The following is a 25,524-nucleotide window of genomic DNA, read 5'->3' on the forward strand; positions in this document are numbered from 1 at the left end:
AGATTGCCCTCAAAATGCCACCAGAGGCACAAAGTCAGCAGCCAGCGAAGTTGGCCGATCATCTCAGAGAGCTGGGTTTGTGTATGTAAGTTAGTGGCGGATTGAAGTGGACAAACAGAACAAAGTTTGTGTCCAAAGGATTTTCCAAACCACACATTCAGGAAGTCTCAGCACGACAAGCAGTAAGATGCAAGCGATGCTGGAAACGTCTTCCACCATGAAGAGCTGAGAGTGGATTTATTAAGCTGAAGACGTTCTGTTGCCTACCCGGCGAGGAGGCCCAAAGGGCCTCTGGGGCCTCGACAAATTCCTCCTGGCTCTCAGTCCACTCCATCTCTGGGAGGAGAGAGGAGTCAGACTGGAGGTGTATGGATGTCTGTGACTGTGTGTGTGTGTGAAATGGGTGGGAGAGACTCAGAAGCCGAGGGTCTCAAGTTGTGGTCTTGTCTTGGTTTTTCGACCTTGTAATGTTTAAAACCCTTATGGCATTTAAAAAAAACGTTGCTGTATATATGACGCTGTAAATCTACCTGAGAGTGCACTGAAGTAAGCTCTCTCCTCATCTTCCTCCTCCTCTTCCTCCTCGTCATCCTCATGGGACGACGACCCTCCTACATCGCCGGTGTGGTCCCACTCCAGAGGCAGGGAGTCCACGCTCACCGGGGTCTCCCTGCCCGAACGCTCCAGCGGAGAGGCCAGCAGGTGTGTGGGTGTGGCCGGGAGGCTTCCGTGGCTCCGCCCCAGCCACGGCCGGCCAATCAGCTCCAAGCTCGACTCCAGTGAAAAGGTGGTGTCAGAGAGGTCCGGTTCTTCTTTGATCTAGTTGCAGAGCGAGATATTGTCATCGCACTGGAGAGTACACATCGATACACACTCACACTAATTTTGAATTACAGTTCGAGTTAAAAAAAGGGAGATTTGCCTGGTTTGAAATTGCATAAATCAAGTGAATGGATGCGGTGTTTGTGTGCGCTCCAGCTCACCGGGGGCTGGCTGAGGCGCTGGTGGAAGCGGACCAGTCTGCTGAAAACCTCCTGGCAGTAGGTGTGCAGCTCCTCCAGCTCGTCCTCTATCAGTCCTGCGTCCTGCGGCGAGCTCTTCTGGATCAGACCCTCTCCGAACACGATCAGGCCGTCGATGCGCTCCGTGTTCAGGGTGATCTCCTTCTGGAAACTCTGCGGCAGTCGGGAAAATGAATGAATGTTGAAAACCAAAAGGAACCAAAACACGACCGCTAATAGCATCTATAAAAGGGCTTCATCATTCTTCAATGATGACGCCACCTGACTGGTCTGTCCAGGTCAAACAAAGGTTGTTAAAAGACGACTGCGTCCTCACATTGAGCTGTTGGATCTTGTGATGGACGTCGCTCTCTGAAAAGTGTTCGACGTTGGTGAGCTGCAGGTCCAGCTCGGTCAGCCACACCAGCATGCTCTCCCTGGTGCCTTCAAACTCCTCCCTCTGGCTGGTGAAATGCTGAGAGAAAGGTGAAGGGGAAACAGGTTATGCATATTTTTCATGACTTGTAGCAAACAGGGATGACAGGAAAGGAGGAGAGGGCGAGAGAGAGATTGGTAATGACATGCAACAACGAAGGTAAACTGCAGGTAAAATACAGGCTTTTTTCTAAATAAAATGTTTTAATGTAACAGAAAAAGTTGTCAGTTCATGGGCTTGATAAATAAGACAAAAAGGCAGATACAGATACAGTTTCTGTCAGAATCCATCATTCCACTGTTCCTTTGGTGAACATTAATTTGTCTGTCTTTTTAGCGTCGTGTTGGAAATCTTGGATTGTTGTGTTTTGTAGTCCTCTATATGAATCATATAACAAATGAAAAGGTAAGAGGAAACATGAGACATCAAAACAGTTTCATTATGTCAAAATAATTCACTCAAATTAACATATTTCCTTCTGAGTTGTTGGGTTAGGGTTCATATGTTAAGTGTGTGTGCACACAGACTATGTGTGCACAGCAGCAGTGTGTCAGGCTCTCCGTCCTGCACTGTACCTTCAGTCTGCGGAGGATGGCGGCCACTCTGCGGTGCAGCGTGTCCCAGCGCCGGTTGCCTTCGTGGACCATGGCTTTGAGCTGGCTGGCTCGGTCGGTGCGGTTCTCCCTGGCCAGCCGGCGGTACTGGTTATTGACCAGTTCCAGCTGGGTCAGCCGCTCATGAACCTGCCTTTGGAAACCCTAAAAAGAACATGGAGGATGGGATGAATCGTGGAGTTGGAGCGATAAAAAGAGATGACGGCTCCAAATATTGGAAACATCTTTGTGAACACTTTGCACTCGTTTCTGAAACAACTGGCTGATTAATGAATCACACAGCTGCTTAAACTCTGCTCCACCTGACGACCTCACGACTCACCTCGAACTTCTTGAGCTCCTCCTTGGCGACCGTATAAAGGACGTCTGCAGAGTTGGGGCTGGCCGCGGTGCGCTCGGCCATCTTGAGCCAATCCTCGAACCGCGAGTAGTCATCGAGGAACTTGCACCAGAGTCTCCACGTCTCCTCGATCCTACAAGGAGGCATCAGGAGTTACAGTCTGCTGTGAGGTTATTCCGGGACTCTGGCGAAGGCTTTTCTGACCAACAGGTGGAGGTTTTTTAGTTTTAACAAGTAAGCACTGCCTGGATCTTAGCACTATTAGACTTTAAATTTAACTATTTGATTAAAGGATTAATTTGATTACAAATTGACTAAATGGAGCAGGATTCTTGACTGCAGTGATGCAAACTCACTAAAAGTAACTGACAAGTTAAGATTTCCTAATGTGAAGCATCACATGTTTGCACTGATCTGCTAATCTAATTGATATGTGGTGGAAAGGTGTGATGACACCGTACAGCTCATGTGTTTCAGTTCCTACCTGAGCCTCCTGTCCAGGGCCATGGCACAGATGGTCCTCCAGCGCTGGTCCAGGCTGCGGCTGGTCTCCTGCAGGGAGTCGCTCTCCGCCTCGGCGCCGCCGGCGGCGTCTTCGTCCCGCAGCAAAACGTCGCACAGGCTGAGCACTGACGCTACGCCCTCCGTATGCTGCTCAATGTCCCTCTGCAGCTCCTGGACGGACACGAACACAGACATCGCATCAGCCCATAGAAACCATTTGTTCAACATCGATCCACAGGCGGAGACAGAGGACAGAGGCTCACTGCATGAGACCACTACTCCCAAAATTAAACAAAGGACAGATATGAATTATTAACTATGAAGAGAGACAAAGAGAGGGAGTCACAGTGAGCCAGAGAAACAAAAAAGGAAATTAACACAACACAGTTAGAAAAATATCACAAAATAGAAGTTTGAAATCAAACAAAAGGAAGAGGACAATTTTAAAAGAACTAACCTGAAGAACAAAAGTCCACACTCAGTTTAAGCCACTGCTGTGCTGTCTGAGCAGCAGCAGCAGAGTGACCAGTGTGACCTGACAGGTGTGGTTGTGTGTGGTTCTGCGTACCTGCTGCTCCGCCAGCCTCCTCTGGATCTCCTGGTGGTGACAGACGCTGTAGGTGATGGGTCTGGACAGCTCGGCCTCCATGCGAGAAAGCCACGAGCGGAGGTTGCTCATGTTCTTATCCAGCTGCTGCACCGTCACCAGAGTCTCCTTCAGCTTCTTCACCCTGAGCACACACAGTTAGGCAGCATATTTTTAATAATTGCGTGGATTAACCAACATCTAACCACGTGGTTCTCAGCCCTTTTCAAATGAAGTGATGTCTGCTTGATGCTCATTGCCAACAGTTGCATGTGTGTATGAGAGTATTGTACATTTGCAACATTTTTCATATGTTGTCAATTTGTGCTTCTTGACGTGCAGTTCTTGCTTTCATCTGTCTTTCTTCTTGTACTATTGTTATGCACCAAAGTACAAAGTATGTATGTAATAAACCTGATTCTTAGCAAGTGAATTAAAGTTACTGAGTAATTTTCCAGTAATTAACAAGAAGACATAAGCAAGCAAATACTCAAGGAATATTTAAATGAATAAATCAATTTGAGTGGCAGATACTCTTTTTTTTCCGTTTTTTCCGCACTTTAGATGTTGTGATCCAGGTCTGAGTCTGAGACATTAAAAGACTGAAAGAAAGAGAAGAACAAAAGAAAATCCAGTGTTTCTAATATTTCTTCTTGTACATGATCTGACAAATAAATGTGATGAAACAAAGAAAATAAAGAAAAAACACGAAGAAGGAGAAAAACAAAGAGAAAGAAGGAAAAGAGAATAAAGGACAAACAGAAAGAAAAAACGAGAGAAAGATAAAAGATAAAGAAGAGAAAAATCAACCGGTAGACAAAAAACGGAAAGACAAAGACAGGCAGAAAGATGGAAAAGAAGAAGAGAAAAAGAAAAACCGAAAGACAGAAAAATAGATGGACAAAGACAGGAAAAGACGAAAAAGAAAAAAGACAGAAAGAATAAACAAAGGAAGAATGAAAGACTGAAAAACAAAGACAGAAAGAAAAATAAACTAAATAAGAAAGACAGACAAAGTGAGTTTATCTGTTCACTAACCTGCAACATTCTCAGGTATCTTATACTCGAACTTCCAGTCACCATGGCAACTGACCCCCTTGTTAGTGCACACACACACACACACACACAGCGCCCCAGTGACTGGTGTCATAGCAACGCCTGGGACAATACAAGCTCTCTTCTGAGGCTTTAAAGCCTGAAGTGTGCCCCATTCGGGAGTCTGAGTTAATTTCCCCATTTGATCCGTCCTCTCCTGTCGAGGTCCTGCAGGGCCCGTCGGGGCTGAGACGGAGACGCTCTCCACCGAAACAATCGGCTCTGGAAACAGCCGTGGGTGTAAGTGGCAGGATGGAGAACGCATGAAAGGGCCCCATCACATGCCGCACTTTGGGACGACCATAGATAAGACGAGTGTGTGAAAGCAATTTAGATCTGGTCCTGTGAAGACCGCTTTGAGCTGCAGACCTCCAGAGTTTGGACTATTTGTTTTGTTGGATGGTTCTTCAAGAGCTTAGTTTAGACTTAAGAGCAGAATTATAAAATAAGTTTAGTGACAGCGACAACTAACATCCTGGTGTGTAGCAGGTTTTAGCACAATCCTAGTTTAGCATGGCAGCATGCTAACATTTGCTAATTGGTATGAAACAGGAAGTACAGTGGAGGTCAACGGGAATGAGGTCAACTTTGCAGGTATTTGGGTCAAAGTAGAACAAAGTACTGGACGACCAACCTTTCCATCCATGTAGCCATGCTAGCAGCATGAGTTCTGCAGGAAGACAGATTTATTCCTCATAATCAGGTATCAATGAAGTAATGTTTTGGTACTTAATATCAAACAATGTGACGTCCTGAAGGTTAGCATCAGTACTGACAATGCTGGCGATTGGTCTCCACCGCTGGGTCATTCTTTCTTGACCAGATATTTCCTGATTTGAATGACCTGCTAAGTTAACACTATTTAATATAGATGCAGCTCTTATATGGCAGCCAGTGCTGAGGCAACATTAATCAATCATGCACTAAGCACTTTGTCATATTTTGTATATGTAAAAAAAAAGATTCCTTGAAATTAAACTGTGTGTTGATCGTGTTTGTACCAAAACTCATGACTTGGATTCACACCAGAAAATGTATTTGATTCCAAACCCTGGTCAAAGTTCAGGCATAATGTGCCCTATATATCTATGGCTAAAAATGAAGCCAATGCAGAAGTGCCAAAAAACTGCAGTTCCTCGAATGGCCACTTGAGATTGGCTCCAAAAGTGAGTCACTCCCCATAGACCCCCATATTAAAATTCTCAAATTTACAGCAGAAATAAGCATGCTTACAGACTGGTATAGAAAGCAGTTTTGGTCTCTGTAACTAATTTTCTGCAACTCTGCAACTCCACCCAAGCTCCACCTCTTTGCCCATTTTAGACTTAGCCGATAGTTCGGAAGAGTCAGGCGCTGCCAAGACGGTGACAGCTGGAGCTGCTGTCACTGAGCTTCATAATGGCTCTTCAGAAACCTGGTGACGTCAGGGAGACCACGTCCATGTTTTATACAACCTGAGTATATACAGTGTTCATGTGGCTTCAGGTTTATGGCCGTGTAATGAAGACATAATAGAGTCAGCATAAATTCTGTCCAGAAAATACCCCACCCCCTCCTCTGCAGATGCAACCATCCTGGTCAACTACATTCCCTCTTTCACCCCCTCTCTACCTCTGACAGCCTAACAAAGACCAGCAGCTTCATGCGGAGCCCCAACAAAGAGACAAAACCCGGGCAGGGGTCCCCGATGAGGAAGAGGACAAGAGCAGAATGGATGGAGAAAACGGAGCAGAAAAGAGCTGAAGGATGAGAGAGGATATATGGTTGGAGGATGAATTTAACAAAGTGCAGCTGACCACAGGAGGGCTCAGAGCTACTCAGACTAAACTCCAACTGACATTTACTCTCATCATGGTAATTATGCAGCTCTTCACTGCACATGTGCCTTTTCAGGTTTTTTTTTTAATCCATCACGTTATTCTCATGCTATTGCTACCATCAGCAACTGGTTTCCAGTAACACGAAGCACATTAAACAAGTTCGCAACTAGCTTCTGCAGAAAGTAGCATCTGGCAGCTGAACAAGCTCGTGTTTTCTCAGGAGGCGGTGGAGCCCAAAACAGAGCTAAAAGCAGAGTTGGAATTGGGTTTTCTTCAGTTAGCCAGATTCATGACTCCAACAGGATGATAGCGTTGTTCCAGCTCTGTGCCCCCTTGTGGCCAAAAATCAATGAATTCAGCTTTAATTATTGTGAATTTGTACTTTAACAGGGCTACTTATGTATAACTTACCAGTAATTATTAATGTTGTATAGCTGAACTGTGTAATGTATTGAAATAAATAATATTTTTAGTTGGATGATTCCTCACATTATTTTGGGCTGTAATTACTGTTCTTGCATTATTGCTCATATTATTATGAATTATTACTCCATGAAGAACTCAGGGTTATAATATTCCACGTCTTGCCTGCATGGGTTGAATCTTTAAGGGGACCTCGCTGTGAGAATCATGGATTAATGCATGCCGACAGACCCAGCCCCTCCCATTTTAACCCACCCTCCCTCATGCCGTCCCGCTCTGACACAGTAGAGCAGGGGTGGGGGAGTCAGTGTGGACACTGGGACATATGGTACTGTCTGAGAATTAAGCGCAGCTTTTTTTTGTGGTGGTTGGGTAGGTTGGGTTTGCAGGTTTCGGAGTCTAGCCCCAGTTCTTCTACGGGACTCTCCATCTGTCTGAGGAGGAGGGGGGCTAACACAGGGGCTTGACCTACAGTCTGTACATTAGAAGCCATGTATTCCTGACAGCTGCAGAGCACGAAGAACAACAGCAGGTGGATGGATTCACGCTGGAGCTCTTGTTTAATTACAGACTCCCAATTAAAGCCATTCACTCCTTGAAGATGCTCTTTAATGTAGAGTGGCATCGCTGGGAAAGGTGCTTGTGTGGAAGGCTAATAATTAATGTGAATAATGAATTTCATTATTGAAGTGAACTGAAGTGAACTGAAGTGTGTGTTACTCAGCAAACCTGAAAAGCCATCCCCTCTCACACACACCTACACACATACACACATGATTTTTAATCCAGCAACCCTTTTAGCTTTGGAAAGTGCTTCCTCAGTGACACCCACACACTATTTAATAATTTCCCATATCATTACCTTCCTTTTGGGTGGTCTAGAAAGTGTCTGACTGACACAAACACACACACACACACACACACGTAAATGAGTAGCTAAATCAGACCTGCACAGCTGGGGCTGCCCTCACCTGGCTTCGATGTGGTGGAAGAGGTTGTGCCAGCGCTGGTTGATCTCCATCAGCGAGCCGCGGACCTGGGTCTGCTTGGCCTCGTCACTGGCCAGCAGCAGCTGCTCACCCAGCTGCTTCAGGTGGCTCTTATTCTCACTGAACAGGTTGATTTCCTCCATGCAGTCCTGTAGAAGATATTAACACTCAATTATCATGAAGCACAACATTGCTAATGTGTTTGTTTTCTGTTCACCATTTAACTGTGATCAGTTTAGAGCCAATCACGTCAAAAGGACGAGAAGTTACAGAGTTAAACAAAAGCAAAGCACCAAAACGTGGATTTCAGTTCAGTTTAAAATACAGCAGGATGCTTCAAGTCGTCAGCGTCCCATTCATCCAACATGCCAAACACCTGTTTTCAAGCCCCGGAGCGGTTATGACCAGGAGGTGCCATCGTTAGCGACCCAAACAATTCAAAGGCACTATCATGTGCCTCTAATTTCCTCATCTCATCTAACAGCCCAAAACAGCGATCCTGCGCCGTTCAAACCAATCATTATCTCTTTGACTAAATGAGCATGCTTCGTGATGAGACGGGAAGCTACAAAAGGCTTTCAGTCGCAGAAAGGACAACTGTTGTGTATGAACAAAGAGCATGCAGCCATTCCGTTCCAGGCCGCCATCTGTCATAAACGGCATAATGCATGTTGCTCATGTGTGGAGTTTAGCCCACAGAAGCCATGTTTCTAAACTATGGGCTGTTTCTGGGCTTCACAGAATGTGATACTGATGAAGAATAGTGTGCAAAATCCAGAGGTCATATTAGAAACTCATAGAACCGACCAGTTTAATGCAAATTCATGGAAAACAATCTGTCTTTAATCTGTTGTGCCCTGATGCAGTGTTGTGTGGACAGTTGTACGAATACACTCACATCTATCTCTTAAAGTAGAAATTCTTATGTCTTATGTGTCTGTTTTGGAGTCCTGTCACATGCAAACACCTGCTCTTCCATGTGTTTGGGTACGAAGGTCTTAATAACTCTTAGGTCTTGTACCTTCTTCAGCTTCTCCACCATTTCCTCGATGCTCAGCTCCCCGCTGTGGCACACCTTGTTCTCCATCTGAGTCAGCCAATCGCAGAACTCCTTGTTTTTGTCGTTGAAGATGGTCCAGGCGTTGAGACGGTCTGCGACTTCCTGCCTGCGCAAGGACACCTGGGAAGAGCGATAAAAGTGGCGTTAAGCACACTGTTGCACAGATTTTAAAGCATCATCGCTCAGATAATCGCCATTTTATGATTTCACGCTGAGCCGACAGGTGGTAAAACCTGCATGATGCCATTTCAAGAGCCATTGAAGCACTTGATTTGTAAGAAATAAAAACCTGTATTGTGCTGGTAGGACGTCCGATGTGTTGGTTAAGCTGCAGTTAGAGTACGTTCTGCAGCATTTAGGTATGAGATGAGTATTTAATGTTAACACTAGCGACTTTTGATGCCACTATTCTGCTTTAGAGGGTCTTTCTGGGACAAACCGGCAATGAAAGTGACAACATTTACATCAGCACAGCAGCAGCGTCTCAGTTAGAAAAAACAGGCACTTTGTTTAGAAAAACTAAAACAGACAAGCATGCGAAAAGGTTTTCACCTAAAAGAAGCACACTTGTCTCTGGTACATAGATTACAACAGATCACATGAATCAGAATAAAAACAGTGAAATTTATTAAAAATTTAAAGTTTTCTTTTATTGCATTGAAGCTCTAATCTCTGTCAGAGTCTGTATCAGCTGAATTGGGAGAATTCCCCAAGAGACTCTCCCTGTTTGATAAATTAACAAGGTCCACTTTCCTAATGACAGCTTAATGCCATGAAAACAGGCCATTACACAGCCGAGGAGGGGGCTGCTGATCTTTTTGAGGGTGAAGGGCTTAGTGAGCCCACGGGGCATGTTTGAACCAGCTATATTTTACAGCTCTGTGGCATTTATTTGATTTAAATGAGCCCTGCTTTGGGTTTTAATGTACTAACACTGCTGGGACTTCTGGACTCTGGAGAATTTAGGGCGCATTGTGAGCTGCTGTCACCCCGCGAGGACTTTGTGCTGCCCCCCGAACAATAGAGCCTGTCCCCTGAACCCTGAATCCCTTTAGCCCAGCCAGGCCATCTGCTCATTGGGCCCATTCCAGCGGCTTCCCCCACCTACAACCTGTTAGCTCTGCAGAGGAAACTGTTGTGGCCCCCCCATGTCAGGAATTAATAAGGATGAAAAATCTTGTGTGTTTTAACAGCTGAAATTAGTCTGTGCTTTCTCAAATAACTTAAGTTTCATTATTTAGCAAAAATTATAATAAAAATGTTCATTTTATCGTAACTTTGTGCTAAAAAAAACGATTCATGCAGGCTTTTACATTTGTTATTCTAAACACTACTAATCAGTGACTGGTACATCTTTTCTTCAAGACATCAAATGGCTTTCAGGGAATATTTCAGGTTTGTTTTGCTACAAACAAGCGTTAAACAGCGAAGATGAGCAGCTAGCATGGCTGCACAGATAACAGAAGAGACTACAGCATACAGGACACTGAACATCAACGGAAAACTTCACGACTGGACGAACTGGCTGCTGCTGCTGCATCTGCGCGTCCCAGCAGCTCCTGCCAAGACGGGGGCAGGTGGACGCTGCCGGCCTAACTGGACGGCCAATTAGCACGAATGCAAATTATGCCACAACCCTAATAACTGACAGAAATGCCCCGAGCGTGTCATGACCGTTGGTTTGCAGAACAAGACTGCGTTTGTGTTTAAGCCAAAAGACTTAACTATAGGAATTTGAGCCCGCGTGCAACAGAGCTACTTTCACATATAATGCAGTTATTGGTGAAAGTGGAATGAACAGCCTGTTCTGTCTGAGGGTTTCATGTGATTGTTCATATAGCACACCGAGTCCAAGCCAGGAGCTAATTGTAGCCTGGAAAGCTGTCAAGTGACTATTTCCAAACATCTGAATTAACCGCAGAAGGCTTCACTTTTCTTTACGCTGATGAAAGCAGAAAAGAAAAGACTTGGAAGCCCCACACAGCATTCATCCAGCCCGAGCAGAAAGCCGGAGTTTTGGCACTTTTGCACGAGAAATGTTGAGAAAACAAATGAATTTGAGCTGTGGGGAGGAAAGTTGCGCAAGTGTTAACAAGGAGACACGACGTTGTAGTTTTCCCTCCATAAACCTGCACATGGTGGCTCTTTTCTCAAACAAATGAGTGTGTATGTGTGTGCGTGTGTGTGTGCAGAAGCTTTGTGCTGCTGGTCACCGCCAAGACACCGCTGGTAGCAACTCCTTCTCTCCCTCTCAGTCCTCCCTCTCCACCTGCACCACCTACAACCTCTCACCTGCTTCAGTTTCTGGCCTCTCTCTCTCTCTCCTTCTCTACTTTCTTTCTTTTTTTTTTTTTTTTGGTCAGCTCTCACCTTCATACACAGCTCTTCCCATTGGCCGTGGAGTTGTTCCAGCTGCTGCTCCAGCAGCGCCGAGTCACCGGCGGCGACATACTGGGATAAGTCCGTCTTCATGGTGGCCAGTTCCTTCAATCCACTGGCCAAACGCTGCAGAGAGAGCTCCGTCTCCTGCATAACACACACACACACTTTAACACCCGGTCAGACAGCCATGTACGAGCCGCGAGCTCACGCTTCTCTCCCTCTTTCTCGCTCTGACTGTCCAGATTAAAGGGCTGTGGACGGGACGGGGGAGGGTAGAAGGGGCAGAAAGGGGGAGGGGAGTGAAAGCATGGGGGTATTAAATAAGGGAAAGGGGGGGAACTCAGAGGCGCTCTGGTGGGATGGGGGGTGGCTACTGATGGAGTTGACTGGTAGAGGAACTTTGGCCAGTTTTCAGATCAGAAAGATTCATGCTGCTGATTTATCGGGACTTTACTGGGATACTTTATATAATGAAAACTCATTTTTAGCAGAATAACTACAACAAAACTGTTATTATTATTATTATTATATCAGGTTATGCAAGTACCACATCTGCCTGTTTTTCTGCAAAATCAAGCATGGAAGCAGAGAACTACTTTAGGCTTTAGATGGTGGTTTGGGCTTTTTCAGAAAATGTATCCTAACATTTTGGGATTTATGAGTCTCCAGCTGTGGTGAAATGGACTCACACTCTAGTCCTTGGAATAATGCACCTGAATTTTTATTTTTTTCTGTTCAGTTAAGTAGCTGTGGACTCAAAATGCAAAGTCTTCTCCACATGGCCAAAACAAACTTTTTTGGAAATACTGCGTCTTTTAATCATCTTCTTCTTATTGACCTAACAGTAGTAAACTGTTATATGACCTCAGTATCCTCAGTGGTGGCCACTAACATTATTTTAAACATGAGGAAACTGGAGGTACTTTTGAGGCAGTTTTGTGTAGAATTGATTTGTACAAAATGTATTAACTGTTGAAATAAAGAAAGTAGCTCAAAACTGTTTTTTTAAATAGTAAGCAAAGTTTGAAAAAATAAATACAATTGTTGATTCTCTTTAAAAATGGCTGTGAAACAACTTTTTTTCCTTCCATTAGGAGTGAGTGGTGGCAGAAACACCCAAAGTCTGTGATTTAATTAGTTCCAGTAGTTAGGACTAGAAAGACAGTCGAGCTTATACACAGACCTGTTTGCTAAATACCTGAATGTGTTTCTCGTCCTCAGAGTCCTCTGTTCTTTCAGGTAGCGGCTGTTTCAGCTCTCTTTCCAGCTCATCCAGTTCAGACACGAGGCTGGTTATCCCATCCTGACACTGAGACCACTTCTAAAAACCAGCAGAACACAAAGGAAGGAGTCACATTAATACGTATCTGACACATTATCTGTAATATGTAACCACAGAGGCCTGGGCTGCTGGTGATGTAGGAACAACATAAATCACTGCAGAGTGTTCCTGAGCCCATGTAGGAACATCTTTATCCAATCATGTGATCAGAAAGTGGTGAACCTCGCTCCATCCTTTCCAGGATGCTCCTTTCATACCCAATGATGATACTCTTACCTGTTACCAATCAACCTGTTTACCTGTGGAACGATCCAAACAGGTGTTTTTGGAGCGTTCCACAACTTTCCCAGTCTTTTGTTGCTCCTGTCACAACTTGTTCTTTAAATACTGCACTGTTTTTTGACTATATTTATTTATTTTATTTATTTTATTCACTCTAGTAATCCCAAACTGGGAAATTAGTCTCTGCATTTCACCCATCGCTGATTTACTGAAACACACACATGCACATGCAACATGCAGTGAGACACACAGGAGCAGTGGGCTGCCGCATCAGGCGCCCGGGGAGCATATTGGGGGGTTAAGTGCCTTGCTCAAGGGCACATCAGCCGGCTAATGGAGGGGGGGAGTGAATACTCCACCACACCCAAGTTTCTCTGCCAGTCCGGTGGGGGGAATCAAACTGGCGACAAATTATCTTTTATCTATGTTTTACGAAGTGTCCCAACTTTTTTGGAATCGTGGTCGTATGAGGACCAAGTTGGTCTCCCGCTGTCAGTTCTGCTTTGTGCATGAGTGCAGCTCTCTGTGATCTCTCACATGTTGCTCTCAGGGATTTCCATCCCTGTTGGGTGGATCCTGTTTAGCCGAAAGGGGTTAACATAACTTCCCCTGACCCCCCTGAGCCGGGCACCAAAACATTCAAATCCTCTAATTACCACGGCTCATGAGGACGGGATAGCAACACTGATCAGTCGCACCACTTTAACTAATATATCAGCAATGTCATTTAAAGTATTAACCATTAATCAGTATTAGTCCAATATTTATACCTGACAGCTGGGCAAAACAAAAAAAAAAAGTGGTATGCTTTGCTCCTGTACATTGTATGTGTGTGCACTTTACTCTTACAGTATTTCATGAGATTGTAGGCATGTCAGTGCCCTGCTGTATGAAATATGAGCACTGCAGTATAACAGTGGTGGCATGAAAGCGACAGTCAGTGGTAACCAGCTGTCTCTGGATGTGGATCATAGATAGATTTGAGCTTCTCTTTGATCCCTCTTGGCTGGAGGTCTGCGGCAGGGCAACACACCAGCTCCTGTGTGTGAGAGTGTGTGTGTGTGTGTGTGTGTGTGTGTGTGTGTGTGTGTGTCGGGGCAGGATCAGATCATGGATATGGGTCATGCAAAGCTGACACCTCCTACTCCCTTGTTAATACTGTAGCACATGCTGTTCTTTTGGATTTGGTCAGTCCATAGCTGCACTCCTCCGTACGCTGAAGTTTCACTGGATTCTGCTTCCTGTTAAGGAAAGCTAACTGGTTTTCAACCACATCCGCAGCAGAGGAGTGTTAGTATTTCTGCACAGAATTAACAAAACAATTTCTGAACATGTGCATATTCTGATTTGGCATAATAAGCCATTAAGTTAAGAAGAGGAAGTTGAATCCATGCACATATTAGGAAATGAGTGAGCATGTAGTCAAGAGCGATTTTGTATCCTGTTGCTCCATGATTTGGTTAAATTTATAGAAAGATATAAGGTATGACAACCATGTTTGATATTTATTAGCATTATTTTTCTCTTATTTAGTCGGCTGATTGCATGAAATTATCAAGTTTTCTTGATACATTAACATATTCTGTTAAAAAAATATAATATAACTTGAACAATTAAAATACTGCATGAGTGTTTGTGTGTTTAGTGGAAATACGTTACCTGAACAGTTGTGCGGACCAGCTCTCTTCTCCTCTCCAGCAGTGCGGTGGCTCGTTCCCAGGCCTCCTTCACAGCCTGGAGCTCTGACTGCAGTCGGCTCTGACACTCGGACTCGGTCACGGTCTCGCATAAATGTCTGCCAGCCTGCAGCGTCTGCGTGTACACGGCGGAGTGCACAACCAGAGCGTCTCCGACACACTTGCAAAGATGTGGAGAGACATAGCGCCTGGTTTCAGCATGTTACACACAACTTTATTATTGTGCTGCCACAAAAGATTTTCATTCATTAATAAGAAGCTGGCACACATAATTAGGAGTACAGCACACTTCCACCGGCATGCACACATACTAACCTGGTAATCATCTACACAGCTCCGGAGCTGATGCAGTGCACAGACAGCAGGTCCAGCAGGGGGCAGGAAGGGGTCAACGTCCCTCAACAGCTTCTGCAGAAGTCCCAGGCCACGATGGAAGACTCTCCACTGGCCCACTTGTTCTTTCATCAAGGACCTGCGCTGGCCAACCAGAGCCAGAGAGCTGAACCAGCTCTCCCTCACACAGGTCACTTGTGCCATGAGTTCAGATCTGCAAGAAGAAACACACGAGTTTCAGCTTTGATATATTTGGAGAAAAATATCTGCTGGCAAACGCGCTGACATCCCTCCAAAGACATGAAATGAATTCAATATAAAATGGAGGGTGAGTGGAAAAATTCAGTGATCTCTGTGGAGATATTAGATTTAGTGAAATGGAGTTTAGAATAAAAACACATGAAACGGTGGAGGTAATAAAACAAAAGCAGCATTACAAATGGGTCTGTCGTAGTTCATTTACGGGCAACTGCTGAATAAACAGAAAATCAGCAGGATTTTAAGACCGTCGTAAAGTCGAAAGTACTCTTCTCAGGAAGAGTAGGAGAAGACATTTTTAAAAGGAACTAAAGGAAAGTTCAAGAGCTTTCCAAAGGCTGCCAAAGACGATTTAGGAAGTACCGAGCAAAGAGATGTACAGCAACTCTGGCAGGCAGGAAACACCTGAACACACCACATTTTGTCGTGTGTCAGCGTTCACCTGATATGTGTGATTCTCACAAGCTGGGAAAGGAATGCAACCGCAAAATCTCAAATCTAATTACTTTATCAGGTGACAGGGTCTGTGAAGAATACAAGACCAGAAATCAGCACGGCTGGACTCAGGTTACTACCACAGTTCCTCAGAGCTGACGGCTAAATGCTGGTCCCTGATAGCTTCAGTCCAAATACAAGAAATTACTTGATGTAGCACATATCCTGTCATGATTGTAATATTCAGTGAATATAAAGCTTTACCCAACGGTGGAATGTAAATCAGTACATTTACTCAAGTACTGTACATAATACATAACAAATACTTTTACTTTTTTGATACTTTCGGTCATTTTTGCTGATAATACCTGCATACTTTAGGACTTTAATGTGACTTGTACGAGTATTTTCACAGTGTGGCATTAGCACTTCTTATTTCAGTAAAGGATCTGTGTACTTTTTCACCACCAGCCCTCCTTAAAACCATCTTTATCAGTCATAGCTCCGCTTTTCCTACTGACACGCTCCACTCAAACCACTGTCATGATCACATGACTGTCATTGTACTGCTAATTGGTTACTGAACGTCTTATCAAAAATCACAGTTGGGAGAAAGCTGCGAAGTAATGAGAAGCTCCTTTTGTTGAGGCTGTGATGGACAATGAATAATAGTATTTTGGTGTAGTATTTGTACCATATTCTGAAACCAACAAAGCTGCGAGTGCAGCAGAGGATAGCGTGTAAGTAGCCGCTAAAGCTGTGAGACTTTGACACAACAGGAAATGATTTCTCCAGTACTTGGGCCTTGACACAACTAAGACGAAAATACATCTTCTTAGTCTTTCAATATTTCAACGTGCAATCATAAACGCTTTAATAACTGAGAATTATGGGAGCCAAAATGGTGCAAAACACCTGCTGTCCCAGTGAATTAGACTGAGCAATCAAACCGAGGAGTAAGCCGAACTGAACATACTCCTGACACTGATCCACTGTGGATTTATTAACCCCACTCTGCCTTGAAAGGAGATGTTTTTTTCTTTAAGAACCAGAGAAAACTGGGGCTTACAGGAGGATGCTGTACAGGCAGGTTTAGTTTGGACTAAACACTCATTAAGCTCGATTCATGTGTATATATGTGCATTTCTGTATTAAACTGTCATTTAATGTCTTCCCAGACTCTTCCATCACTTGCCTCCTCTCTCCCGTTTCTTTTTCCATGGACTCGACTGCATGTCTGAGGAGGTCCTGCAGGAGCTGGTGTCCAATAGTGATTTCAGCCTCAAGCCGCTGTGGTAGTGACAGACACCAGCAGGAGAGGGATCACAAAGAGATTCATGCATCAAATATCTCATCTGATTCGTTACTCAGCAGTGACACCAGACAAAATAACATTCACTAACAAGCCTCTTCAAGTCCTGCTATAATCACAGTGATATATTAAAACAAGGGTTTGTCCTGATGAGGCACAGTCATTCAAATACCTCAAGCTGTAATTACCAAATATTACAGCCGTTCATCAGACTACTCTGCAGGTGCAGTGGAGGGAAAGCCTTTATTGACAAGCAATTTATCAATGAAGCATTTAACACACTGTGTTTCAGAACAAATGAGAATATCTGGAGAGTAGACTTAACAGGAAGGAAGACTAAACATCATTTTCAGTCATTTAAATTGAAGTTATTTGTTATTTCTGACCATAATTCTCAGGGAGTTTTAGAATTAGGCCCATAACAATGTTATATTTGAAGCCTCTACTGATGTTTCCAATGGAGGTGATGCAAAGCGGCACACAGTGCAGCACAAGTGTCTTCGCTAGTTTCAGACTGACGCGGTCGTCATTTTCATGCCCAGCGCCCACGCTGTGTCAGCAACAAATGTAATCGCACCAATCTGTGCACCCTTGGACGTCTTAAAATGAGGTGTGGTCAGCTGCACATTGTCGGGGCATTGCTATGATGTGGCAGCAGAAAGCGACTGCGACCTTTGTGAGCAGCGAGCGGGAGAGCAAACAGCCTTTCGACCACCATGAAAATGCTGTTTTTGAAAGGCGAAACGCAAACAAATAGACAGAAGCAGAATATTTTATCAGATACAAACATGTTGTGAATTTTTGTCTCTTTCTCATTAAATTTAAACTTTTGGACGCTCTCGAGTTATTGGAAAATTGGATCTCACAGTCAGAAACATTCCCACGCAGCCACCGCTGGAGTCTAACTTTACAAATAGTATAATACTAATAATGTTAGTGTAGCCTGGGCTTCATCTGTAACTGTGCAGAAATACCAGCTTTAAACAGAACGAAAAGACATGCAAATAGTTTTGATTTTTGATAAAGAATTTGAATGTAAGTAAAGACTTAAAGCTGGTTACAGATTGGTCCCAGTTAGTAATTAATGTCTCTGACATGAAAGATTTGTAGAGAGTCTGAAGTGTGTTGTACCTGGTGGACAGTCAGCATCTCTTGAAGGCTGGAACAACCCTGAGGATTTTTGGATGCTGATTCGTCCTCAAGCTTCTTCTGGATTGACGTCAGGTTCTCACACTTCTCCTGAAAGCTCAGGGAGCGCTGACGCTCAGCCTGCAGCTCTCTGGAAATAAGAAATATGTCACTTTATACCGGACAAGCACAGTTACACTATAACTGGAAGCTTCTTTGAAAATGCAAATACCTCCACTGGGTTCCATCAGAAAAATAGGCACAAACATCACACTAGACTAAAAACAAAAAATAACTCTTCATCTTAAAGGACAGCTGGTTCACGTCATTAAAACAAGAGAAAAGAAACTTTGGATTCAGCTCCAGCGGTAAAAACACACAACACGAATGCACACTATGGATTTTTATTTGCGCATCTTTTCGAGCCGAGCTTTCTCACCTTCTCTTGTCAAACATGCGAGTCGTGCTTTCAGCCCACTGCCGGCTGAGCATGCGCAGTCTCTCGGCCTCGTGGTCGTTAAGGGTCACGCGGCCGCTCATGTCCCTGATGTCAACCAGAGACGCAAACAGAGCACTCAGCTCCAAAAGAATCTAACACAGCCAAGAAAAGAAAAAAACATATAGCACATTTTCAGTTCGTGAGCAAAAGGTCTCAAATGATCCAACTGGCCCCAACACCCCACCACCATGGTGACCGGACACTCTGAGCCAAAAGCATTGACAGCACAACATGATTAAAGTTCATAATAATGGATTTAGTCACTTCTATTGTCATTCTTCATCTAACCTCTATTTGGAGCTGATTGTGCTCTAACTTTTGGAATACAGCTCCCATAATTTGGGGGTTTTGGGAAATGTAAACAGGAGGTATCATGTTGCCATGGAGTCAGGTAGCTAACTGTGGGCTGCAATGTGAGCGCTGTTTTTGGCCTTTAGCCAATGTATGAACAGACAACTGTCACTGGTGTGCTTTGATACTGAAGAAAACCTAAAAATGTCATGATTTTAAGGCAAGTTCTGGAGTTATAAGAAGCGTCTTATTTCTATGATTTCTAAGTGGATTTAAGTGCCAAAAACTGCAGTTCCTCAAACGGCCACTTGGGGCTGGTTCTAAAAACAAGTCACTCCACATGAACCTCAGTATTAAAATGTCCATCTTTACAGCAGAAATAAATATGCTCACAGCCTGGTAGAAAAAACTGTCTTGGTTTCTTGAGCTATTTTCCCTGTGCATGACAACCAGTGAATTTTTATATAACTCACTCATTTAAACTATCTTAAGGCTTAAAGTTATGCTTGGTTATGGGCAGGGCTGCTTTGAGTGACAGCTAGCCACTAGGTTTCAGCAACCAGGCTTCATTAAGCCACCTCAGCTCCAGCCATGCGCTACCTCTCTGCTCATTTTTGGATTAGGCAGGGTTTGGTGGAGTCAGGCAATGCCAAGATGGCGACAGCTGGAGCCACTGTAACTGAGCTTTACAATGGGTCAGCAGAAACCCATGGCTGACATCAGGGAGACTACGTCCATGTTTTATACAGTCTATCCTTGGGAAATATAGGTTATGCTGAATCTAAAAAATTATGTATCATGTGCATGATGCATAGAAGTAATGAATTTATGGGATAATAACAAGGATTGTGACCAACCTTCACAGAGTCTGTGTCAGTCAAGCTGGTCTTGAGTTTATTCTGTATGTTCTGTGTCTGCTTTTCAACGGCCTCCAATCGAGTGTCAAACAGTTGCTGTTGCTCCAAACCTTCCTGCAAACAGAGACAAATGTGATGCTATTCTTAGTCTGGATTTGTAAAATTTGACAGTTTTGCATGAAACTTCAGGGAAACTGGTCTCTGAGTCCCTACTATTCAGATATATTTGCTATTGTTGTGGAATTGCAGTGATATTTATGCTAATTTCCTCACCTGAAGACTTTTCTTTTTTCCTGACATTGCCTTGCTCAGCAGCAGGACATCACGTGACAGCAGTCTGGTCTCTGATTGGATCAGCTTTGCAGCCAGTGGCTCTAACCGTCCAATAAGAGGCTTGGAAGCTGCAAGTACATCTCCCACACTGCTTTGCAAATCCTGAGCAGCATCCAGCAACTGCTGATAATGAGTTGGAGAAAAAACAGTTAGATGGAGGAATGAGAAGGACAACAATGGAGAACAAAGCAACGGCCCCAGCTTTGTTCATTGCGGGTCAGCCAGTCACAATCAAGAACCGGAGCAATTCATTTAGAAATGTTGCTCATGCTGTGACCTTTATTTCATGTACCAAACATGAAAGAACATTGCTGCTTTTTTCCACTTGAAAAATGGAAATCTTGTTTTCCACGAATGGTTCTGACTCAAGTACTCTAAAATACACCTTTCAGTGTACTTTTGAAGGGGACGCAATGGAAAAAAATGACATGAATGGAGGCCACGAGTAGCTGTTTATTTCCTGCACAAATGTGCAAAACAACATATAATTCAGCATCTGTACTAAGTAAGAGATGAGATGAATGAACACAGAACAGACCATGGCTGATATTTCAGTCTATAAGTGCATGTTGTTTGTTCCTTTCCAAGAATAGGAGACACAAAACATTAAATTGTGAACATGCCTGTGAATATTCTCATTCATCCAGGTCATTGTAAGCTTTAGGGCATTCAATCGTTCGCAACTGGACCTCGTCAGTTTGTCTTAGAAGACGTTTCGCCTCTCATCCGAGCAGGCTTCATCAGTTCGTACGCAACCAGACTAGATAGGACAGCTCTAGTCCAATGCAATGATGTTAGGTTCAAGTATTTATCCCCTGAGTGAGACCAACCCACAAAAACAAGAATGGTATCACTCTATTGTGAGGACTATGCCCTGAATGCCCTAAAACATTAAATTGTGAATGTAATGCATAGAGACTCTCAATCTGCACCAGGTTTCAGGATGAGTCAAGCAGGAAATCTGATGGTTATAAAAAAAAAGGCCTAATAAGCGTGTTGCCAGACTGCCTGCTCGCTGTGGCCTTCAACAACAATAAGGACAAGAAATGAGTTTCAATTCAACTGCTTAAAAGACATCAAATTGTAAAACGTTTGTTTACCCAAAATAAACCGACTCTTGTTGACATGAATGTACGAAGACGTGGAAAGTTTTGATCATCCTCATATAAGCAGCGGTATAAGTTTTTCAGGGAACCTAAACCACAGTCATTCTGTTTGATGCTACTTTTAGATGCAATATGGAAATAAATGCACCACCAACTCATAATTGTTTCTGCATGAGTGTTAGATGTGTCAACATGTACTTCAAAAGAAAAAATGTCTTTAAGTAGTTAAATGCTAACCGATAGCAAATTGTGTCTTACTGTAAAATGTCTCACTCTGTTTCTTCACTTCTGCTGGGTCTGCATATTCAAATTCTGCTGAAAGGACCCTGAACTCACCTCCACTGAGTGAACCACAGCCTGTGCGTCCCGTTGAGGTGTAGCTCTCGCCAGCTCCTCCCACTGACGCCACAGTTCTTGCAGGTGAAGGGAGCATTGATTAGAGAGATTGGCGTACTCCTGCCAGAGGGACAGCGTCTCTCCTGTCTTCATGTGCTCGTCCTTTAGCTCCTGCACCACGACCCTCCACCTGACACACAACACATTAGTCCTCTATGACTCCATAAAGTCGGGCTACAACTGTGTGATTATGCTGGAGGACAGGATGTGATCATGTGGCCCATCTGAACACATGTCAGGATGATGTGTATATCTGATCTGACTGATCTCACAATCCATAAATGTGTGATTACACTTTAGTGCAAGTAAAACCATAATGGAATCAGGTCCGTGACAGCACACAGTATTTTGTCTTTGAAGATAATTTTTTACCATTTTTAGTTTACTGATCTGTTCATGGAGAAAAGGCTGATTTAAGGGAAATAGCAATACACTATTTCTAACAGATGTTATGTATGAATATAACAACATATTTAATTGCTATTGTCTGAAAACCATGCATCTCCTAAACTTAAACTTTTCTTGAGCTGAGCAAACAGGCCAGTTTTCAGCCTAGTGACAATGCATTTGGGTTTTAAAATGTTTTCATTAAGCTTAACAGAAGGATATTTTTTCAGTGATTGATTGACTGATTGAATTTGATCCGCTGATTCTGTTTCAGTAATTTCAGGCCACTGACCGTTTCCGCTCCTCTTCCAGTTGATCATGCAGAGCCTGAGCTGTTCCACGATGAAGTGTCTTCACAAGACTCTGATAGGATTTGTCCACAGATGCCCAAACCTCTTCCCCTTTTCCAGCCTGCTCCTGAAGTAGCTGCACATGAAAAACAACTTTCACATTTCCACTTCAGAGGTGCATTTCCAAAACTTGAGTCTAGTGCCTGGAAAGAATGGAGAACTTGACGTTCACGAACGCCACACCTTTACTGAATCTGTCAAAACTAGATGGAAGGGCTTTCAACGTCATACATTCACCACTGGCTCTCTCAGAGTAACTTTCTGGCTTTCTTAAATTGTAGCTTGTAGATCATTATGACAAAATACAACATGTGATCATTTATTCTTGTAGCTGGAGAGCAGTTATGTGCACATGTGTTCAGGATATAATGATCAGTGCTTTTGCTCACCTGGACGAGGTCCATGTATCCTTCTGCCTGCTTTAGTGAGAGCAGAGGCTGATGCTGCAGAGCACATTGCACCCTAGTGGTGTGCAGAGAAACCTCCCTCAGATCTCTCTCAAAGCGTCCCCACTCCTCCACAGTCTGTTGCAGAGCTGGTCTCAGAGCTCCCATCTGCAAATTACCACAAAAGAAGGCATCCCTGACACTTGGATTTACTGCTTGTTTTAAAGAAATGGATGACTGTCCTGTACCTTTGCTTTAATATTAAGAACACTGACCAAAAAAATCACAAAGCACTTGACACTTTATCGAGCACTTTATGCACTTTACTCCTCAAAACGAAACTCTTATGGTCTCCCTACCGGTGGGCAAGCTCTCAACCCACAGTCAACCTGCATTGCAAATTATTTGTATATTATGGTTTGTGTTCCACAATGTGTTTTTTTTTTCTTCCCACTGTTAGTACTTGTTTTATGTTGCAACTGCTCCTTTTTTCTTACTGTGAAATGTTGTACTGTCTTAATTTGATTTTTATGTATATGGGACTGCGGATGGAAATTAGTGTCAAGCTACAATCAGGCATCTTTACATGTTTTAACATGTTCATCAATATGCACTGTCCCATTCAAATAAACAAATAAATAAATAATAAATAAATAAATCCTGCAAGTAATTCTGGTAGATCGCTGGCTCTGGTGTTATCAAAAGCATGAGGACTATACTTGAGTTAGAGGGTATGAGTGGTTTGTATTTGGCATTGAGAGCTATAAAGGCTTAAAGGTTTTGGAGTATTTCAGCTGAGGCGATGCATATTTGCTGATTTGAGCTCTACACATACAAAAACTGGCAACCCATTTGCTTTTATTTGTGCTCCATTTTGTGTGAATTTTACCAAATAAGCTGCAAAACATGGACAGAAATAAGCTTTACTGAAGTGTGCTATTTTGCTGCTTCAGCTTTTAATTTCCTCCATTTTCAGATAATTTTGTTCACTCACTGTCACGTTATGCTTAAAGCAGCTGAGGGTTTTTTAGCCACTTGGAGGCAAAACTAGAAAACAAGCCGAACACCACCTGATGTTTGACATATTATAGTTGCATAAAGTTGATATGGCTAACGTGTTAGCAAACAGTTGCCATGGCTAATGTGTTGGCAAATAGTACTACATACTAATGTTTCCATGTCTTTGATTGCCTTAACAGACGTATTTTTACCTGCTGACCCAGATCAAGACAAGCATGATAAACAGTCTCCGCCTGGCCAGAGAAGGCGATATCACAGGGGTGACCCTCTTCCTTTCCAACATGCACTCGCATGGCTTTCAACTCCTGCAAAGCTGCAGCCACCTCCCTCACTCTGCCCACAACGTCCTGGAAGAGAAACAAAGCAGTCTCAGATCAGAGGACAGCAGCAAGAGAGACAGTTCAAACATTCACCTGCTTGCATCGTGTTATTGTACCTCCAGCTCCAGCAGAGCCTTCCGAGCCAGAGTTTGACCGGTGGGACGTTTCCTCTGACTCAGCTGCTTTTTGTGCTGCTCTATCCAGCCATGAAGACGCTGTAACTGTTTCTCTCTGTCTGCACAAGTGTGATGCATCTGTTCAGCCTCACGAATCTGGGGGGACAAAGCCAAACAGTGGCTGATTTATGTGCAGGAATAAAAGTCATTAATGAAAAGTTACGTTTCTTTTAGTCTGTTTGGAGATTCACGCAGCGCAGGCTTTTTCCATCGCTGTTGGCATAAACTGAATTAGATTTATGGTTTGATTAATGGATGCCAGTGATTATATAAATCATTAGTAGTTTTAATAAAAATATTACACCAGAAAATACAGAGAAGGTTTGTTGGATCATTTCATTTCAGACTTTACTGTACATTGGTAGCTGAAGAACAGACCTGGCTCTCCAGCTCTCTCTGAAGGTGCAGCCACCACAGTCTGAGGGCGCCAAGTTTCTCTGCAAACTCTGTATGCTCGGAGCGAAGAGCCTGGACGTCCACTCCAATCACCTGAGGCCCAGGCTGGCACAGGAAATCAAGAAGGCGCTGCCCACTGACCACGCCTGCCTTTAACTCCTGAGAAAGAGCATTACATATCAAGAAATTAAAACAAATGCTCATATAAAAGACGGGAAAACAGAGCAGGTTGCTAGTTTTTTGTTGCTCTGTTTGCTTTATTGGTATTTCTTTTCATGTCCAGTGTGTTTTTCACACATTTCCTTACTGTTGCACTGTAAATCATTAGTTTTGCTTTTATTGCATTCATGGAAATTAATTTTTTCCTTTATTATTGGCTTTAAAAGTAAACTTATTTTGATCAAACTGTCAGCTTTAACTTAGTTTCCTTGTGCAGAAAATGGTTGGCTGATTTCTCTTGTTTGCTAAATGTAACTGCAGAGTTTGTTTGTATCTTAGTTGCACAGAAACAAGTGGACAGTGGGGGTATTAGTACCTTGTGCTGCTGCAGGATTTCATTGGTCTGAGCAGCATCTTTGACCTTGAGGACTGTTTCTTTGTTCTGGCTCAGCTGAGTCTCCAGCTTCTTCAGCCAGTCCTCCAGGTCAGACAGCAGCTTCACCGGTGGCCATGCTCCCAGCAGCCGCTAATGCGCACAACGCAACAGAGAAGAAAGTGACGTTAACTCCACCTGAAAGCTTGAACCCTTCATTTCCATCTTTTGCATTACATCAGTTGTTTTATGTGACTTGTGTGCCCGTCCAAATGATTAGGTCTTTGGTAGATAAGATCTTTTAATACTCTCCAGGGGTTATTGCCAAATTGTAAGACATCAAAATGAACCGTCTGCCAGACAAACCTGTAATCATTATGATGTAGAATATCTGGTTCCATTCACTGGTGATAAATGGTGAGGAATAATTAAAAAGTGTCCTTCAAGTCCTCCCAAATTCCCTGTCCTCAATCACCCCGAGGCTGATTTCAACAGGGT

At 43.5% G+C, this 25,524-nt stretch overlaps 1 protein-coding gene across 1 annotated transcript in view; it reads right to left on the reverse strand.

Moving 5' to 3' along the window:
* Window positions 1-25,524, reverse strand: part of LOC121621611 (nesprin-2) — an 87,080-nt gene that overhangs the window by 5,204 nt on the left and 56,352 nt on the right. The window contains exons 81-106 of the mRNA XM_041958108.1: window positions 25,030-25,179; window positions 24,477-24,653; window positions 24,039-24,194; window positions 23,794-23,949; window positions 22,586-22,750; window positions 22,139-22,272; window positions 21,400-21,589; window positions 19,898-20,080; window positions 19,625-19,738; window positions 18,417-18,568; window positions 17,981-18,128; window positions 16,733-16,827; window positions 14,827-15,058; window positions 14,474-14,671; window positions 12,449-12,571; window positions 11,239-11,394; window positions 8,830-8,988; window positions 7,791-7,957; window positions 3,464-3,626; window positions 2,876-3,066; window positions 2,374-2,524; window positions 2,013-2,195; window positions 1,339-1,476; window positions 984-1,175; window positions 531-819; window positions 268-336 (exon numbers count right to left, since the gene is read on the reverse strand). Of these exons, the coding sequence (XP_041814042.1) occupies window positions 268-336; window positions 531-819; window positions 984-1,175; window positions 1,339-1,476; window positions 2,013-2,195; window positions 2,374-2,524; window positions 2,876-3,066; window positions 3,464-3,626; window positions 7,791-7,957; window positions 8,830-8,988; window positions 11,239-11,394; window positions 12,449-12,571; window positions 14,474-14,671; window positions 14,827-15,058; window positions 16,733-16,827; window positions 17,981-18,128; window positions 18,417-18,568; window positions 19,625-19,738; window positions 19,898-20,080; window positions 21,400-21,589; window positions 22,139-22,272; window positions 22,586-22,750; window positions 23,794-23,949; window positions 24,039-24,194; window positions 24,477-24,653; window positions 25,030-25,179 (4,231 nt within the window). The remainder of the gene's footprint in view (window positions 1-267; window positions 337-530; window positions 820-983; window positions 1,176-1,338; window positions 1,477-2,012; window positions 2,196-2,373; window positions 2,525-2,875; window positions 3,067-3,463; window positions 3,627-7,790; window positions 7,958-8,829; window positions 8,989-11,238; window positions 11,395-12,448; window positions 12,572-14,473; window positions 14,672-14,826; window positions 15,059-16,732; window positions 16,828-17,980; window positions 18,129-18,416; window positions 18,569-19,624; window positions 19,739-19,897; window positions 20,081-21,399; window positions 21,590-22,138; window positions 22,273-22,585; window positions 22,751-23,793; window positions 23,950-24,038; window positions 24,195-24,476; window positions 24,654-25,029; window positions 25,180-25,524) is intronic.

Source organism: Chelmon rostratus, chromosome 18 (genome assembly GCF_017976325.1).
Source record: "Chelmon rostratus isolate fCheRos1 chromosome 18, fCheRos1.pri, whole genome shotgun sequence".
Lineage (NCBI taxonomy): Eukaryota > Metazoa > Chordata > Actinopteri > Chaetodontiformes > Chaetodontidae > Chelmon > Chelmon rostratus.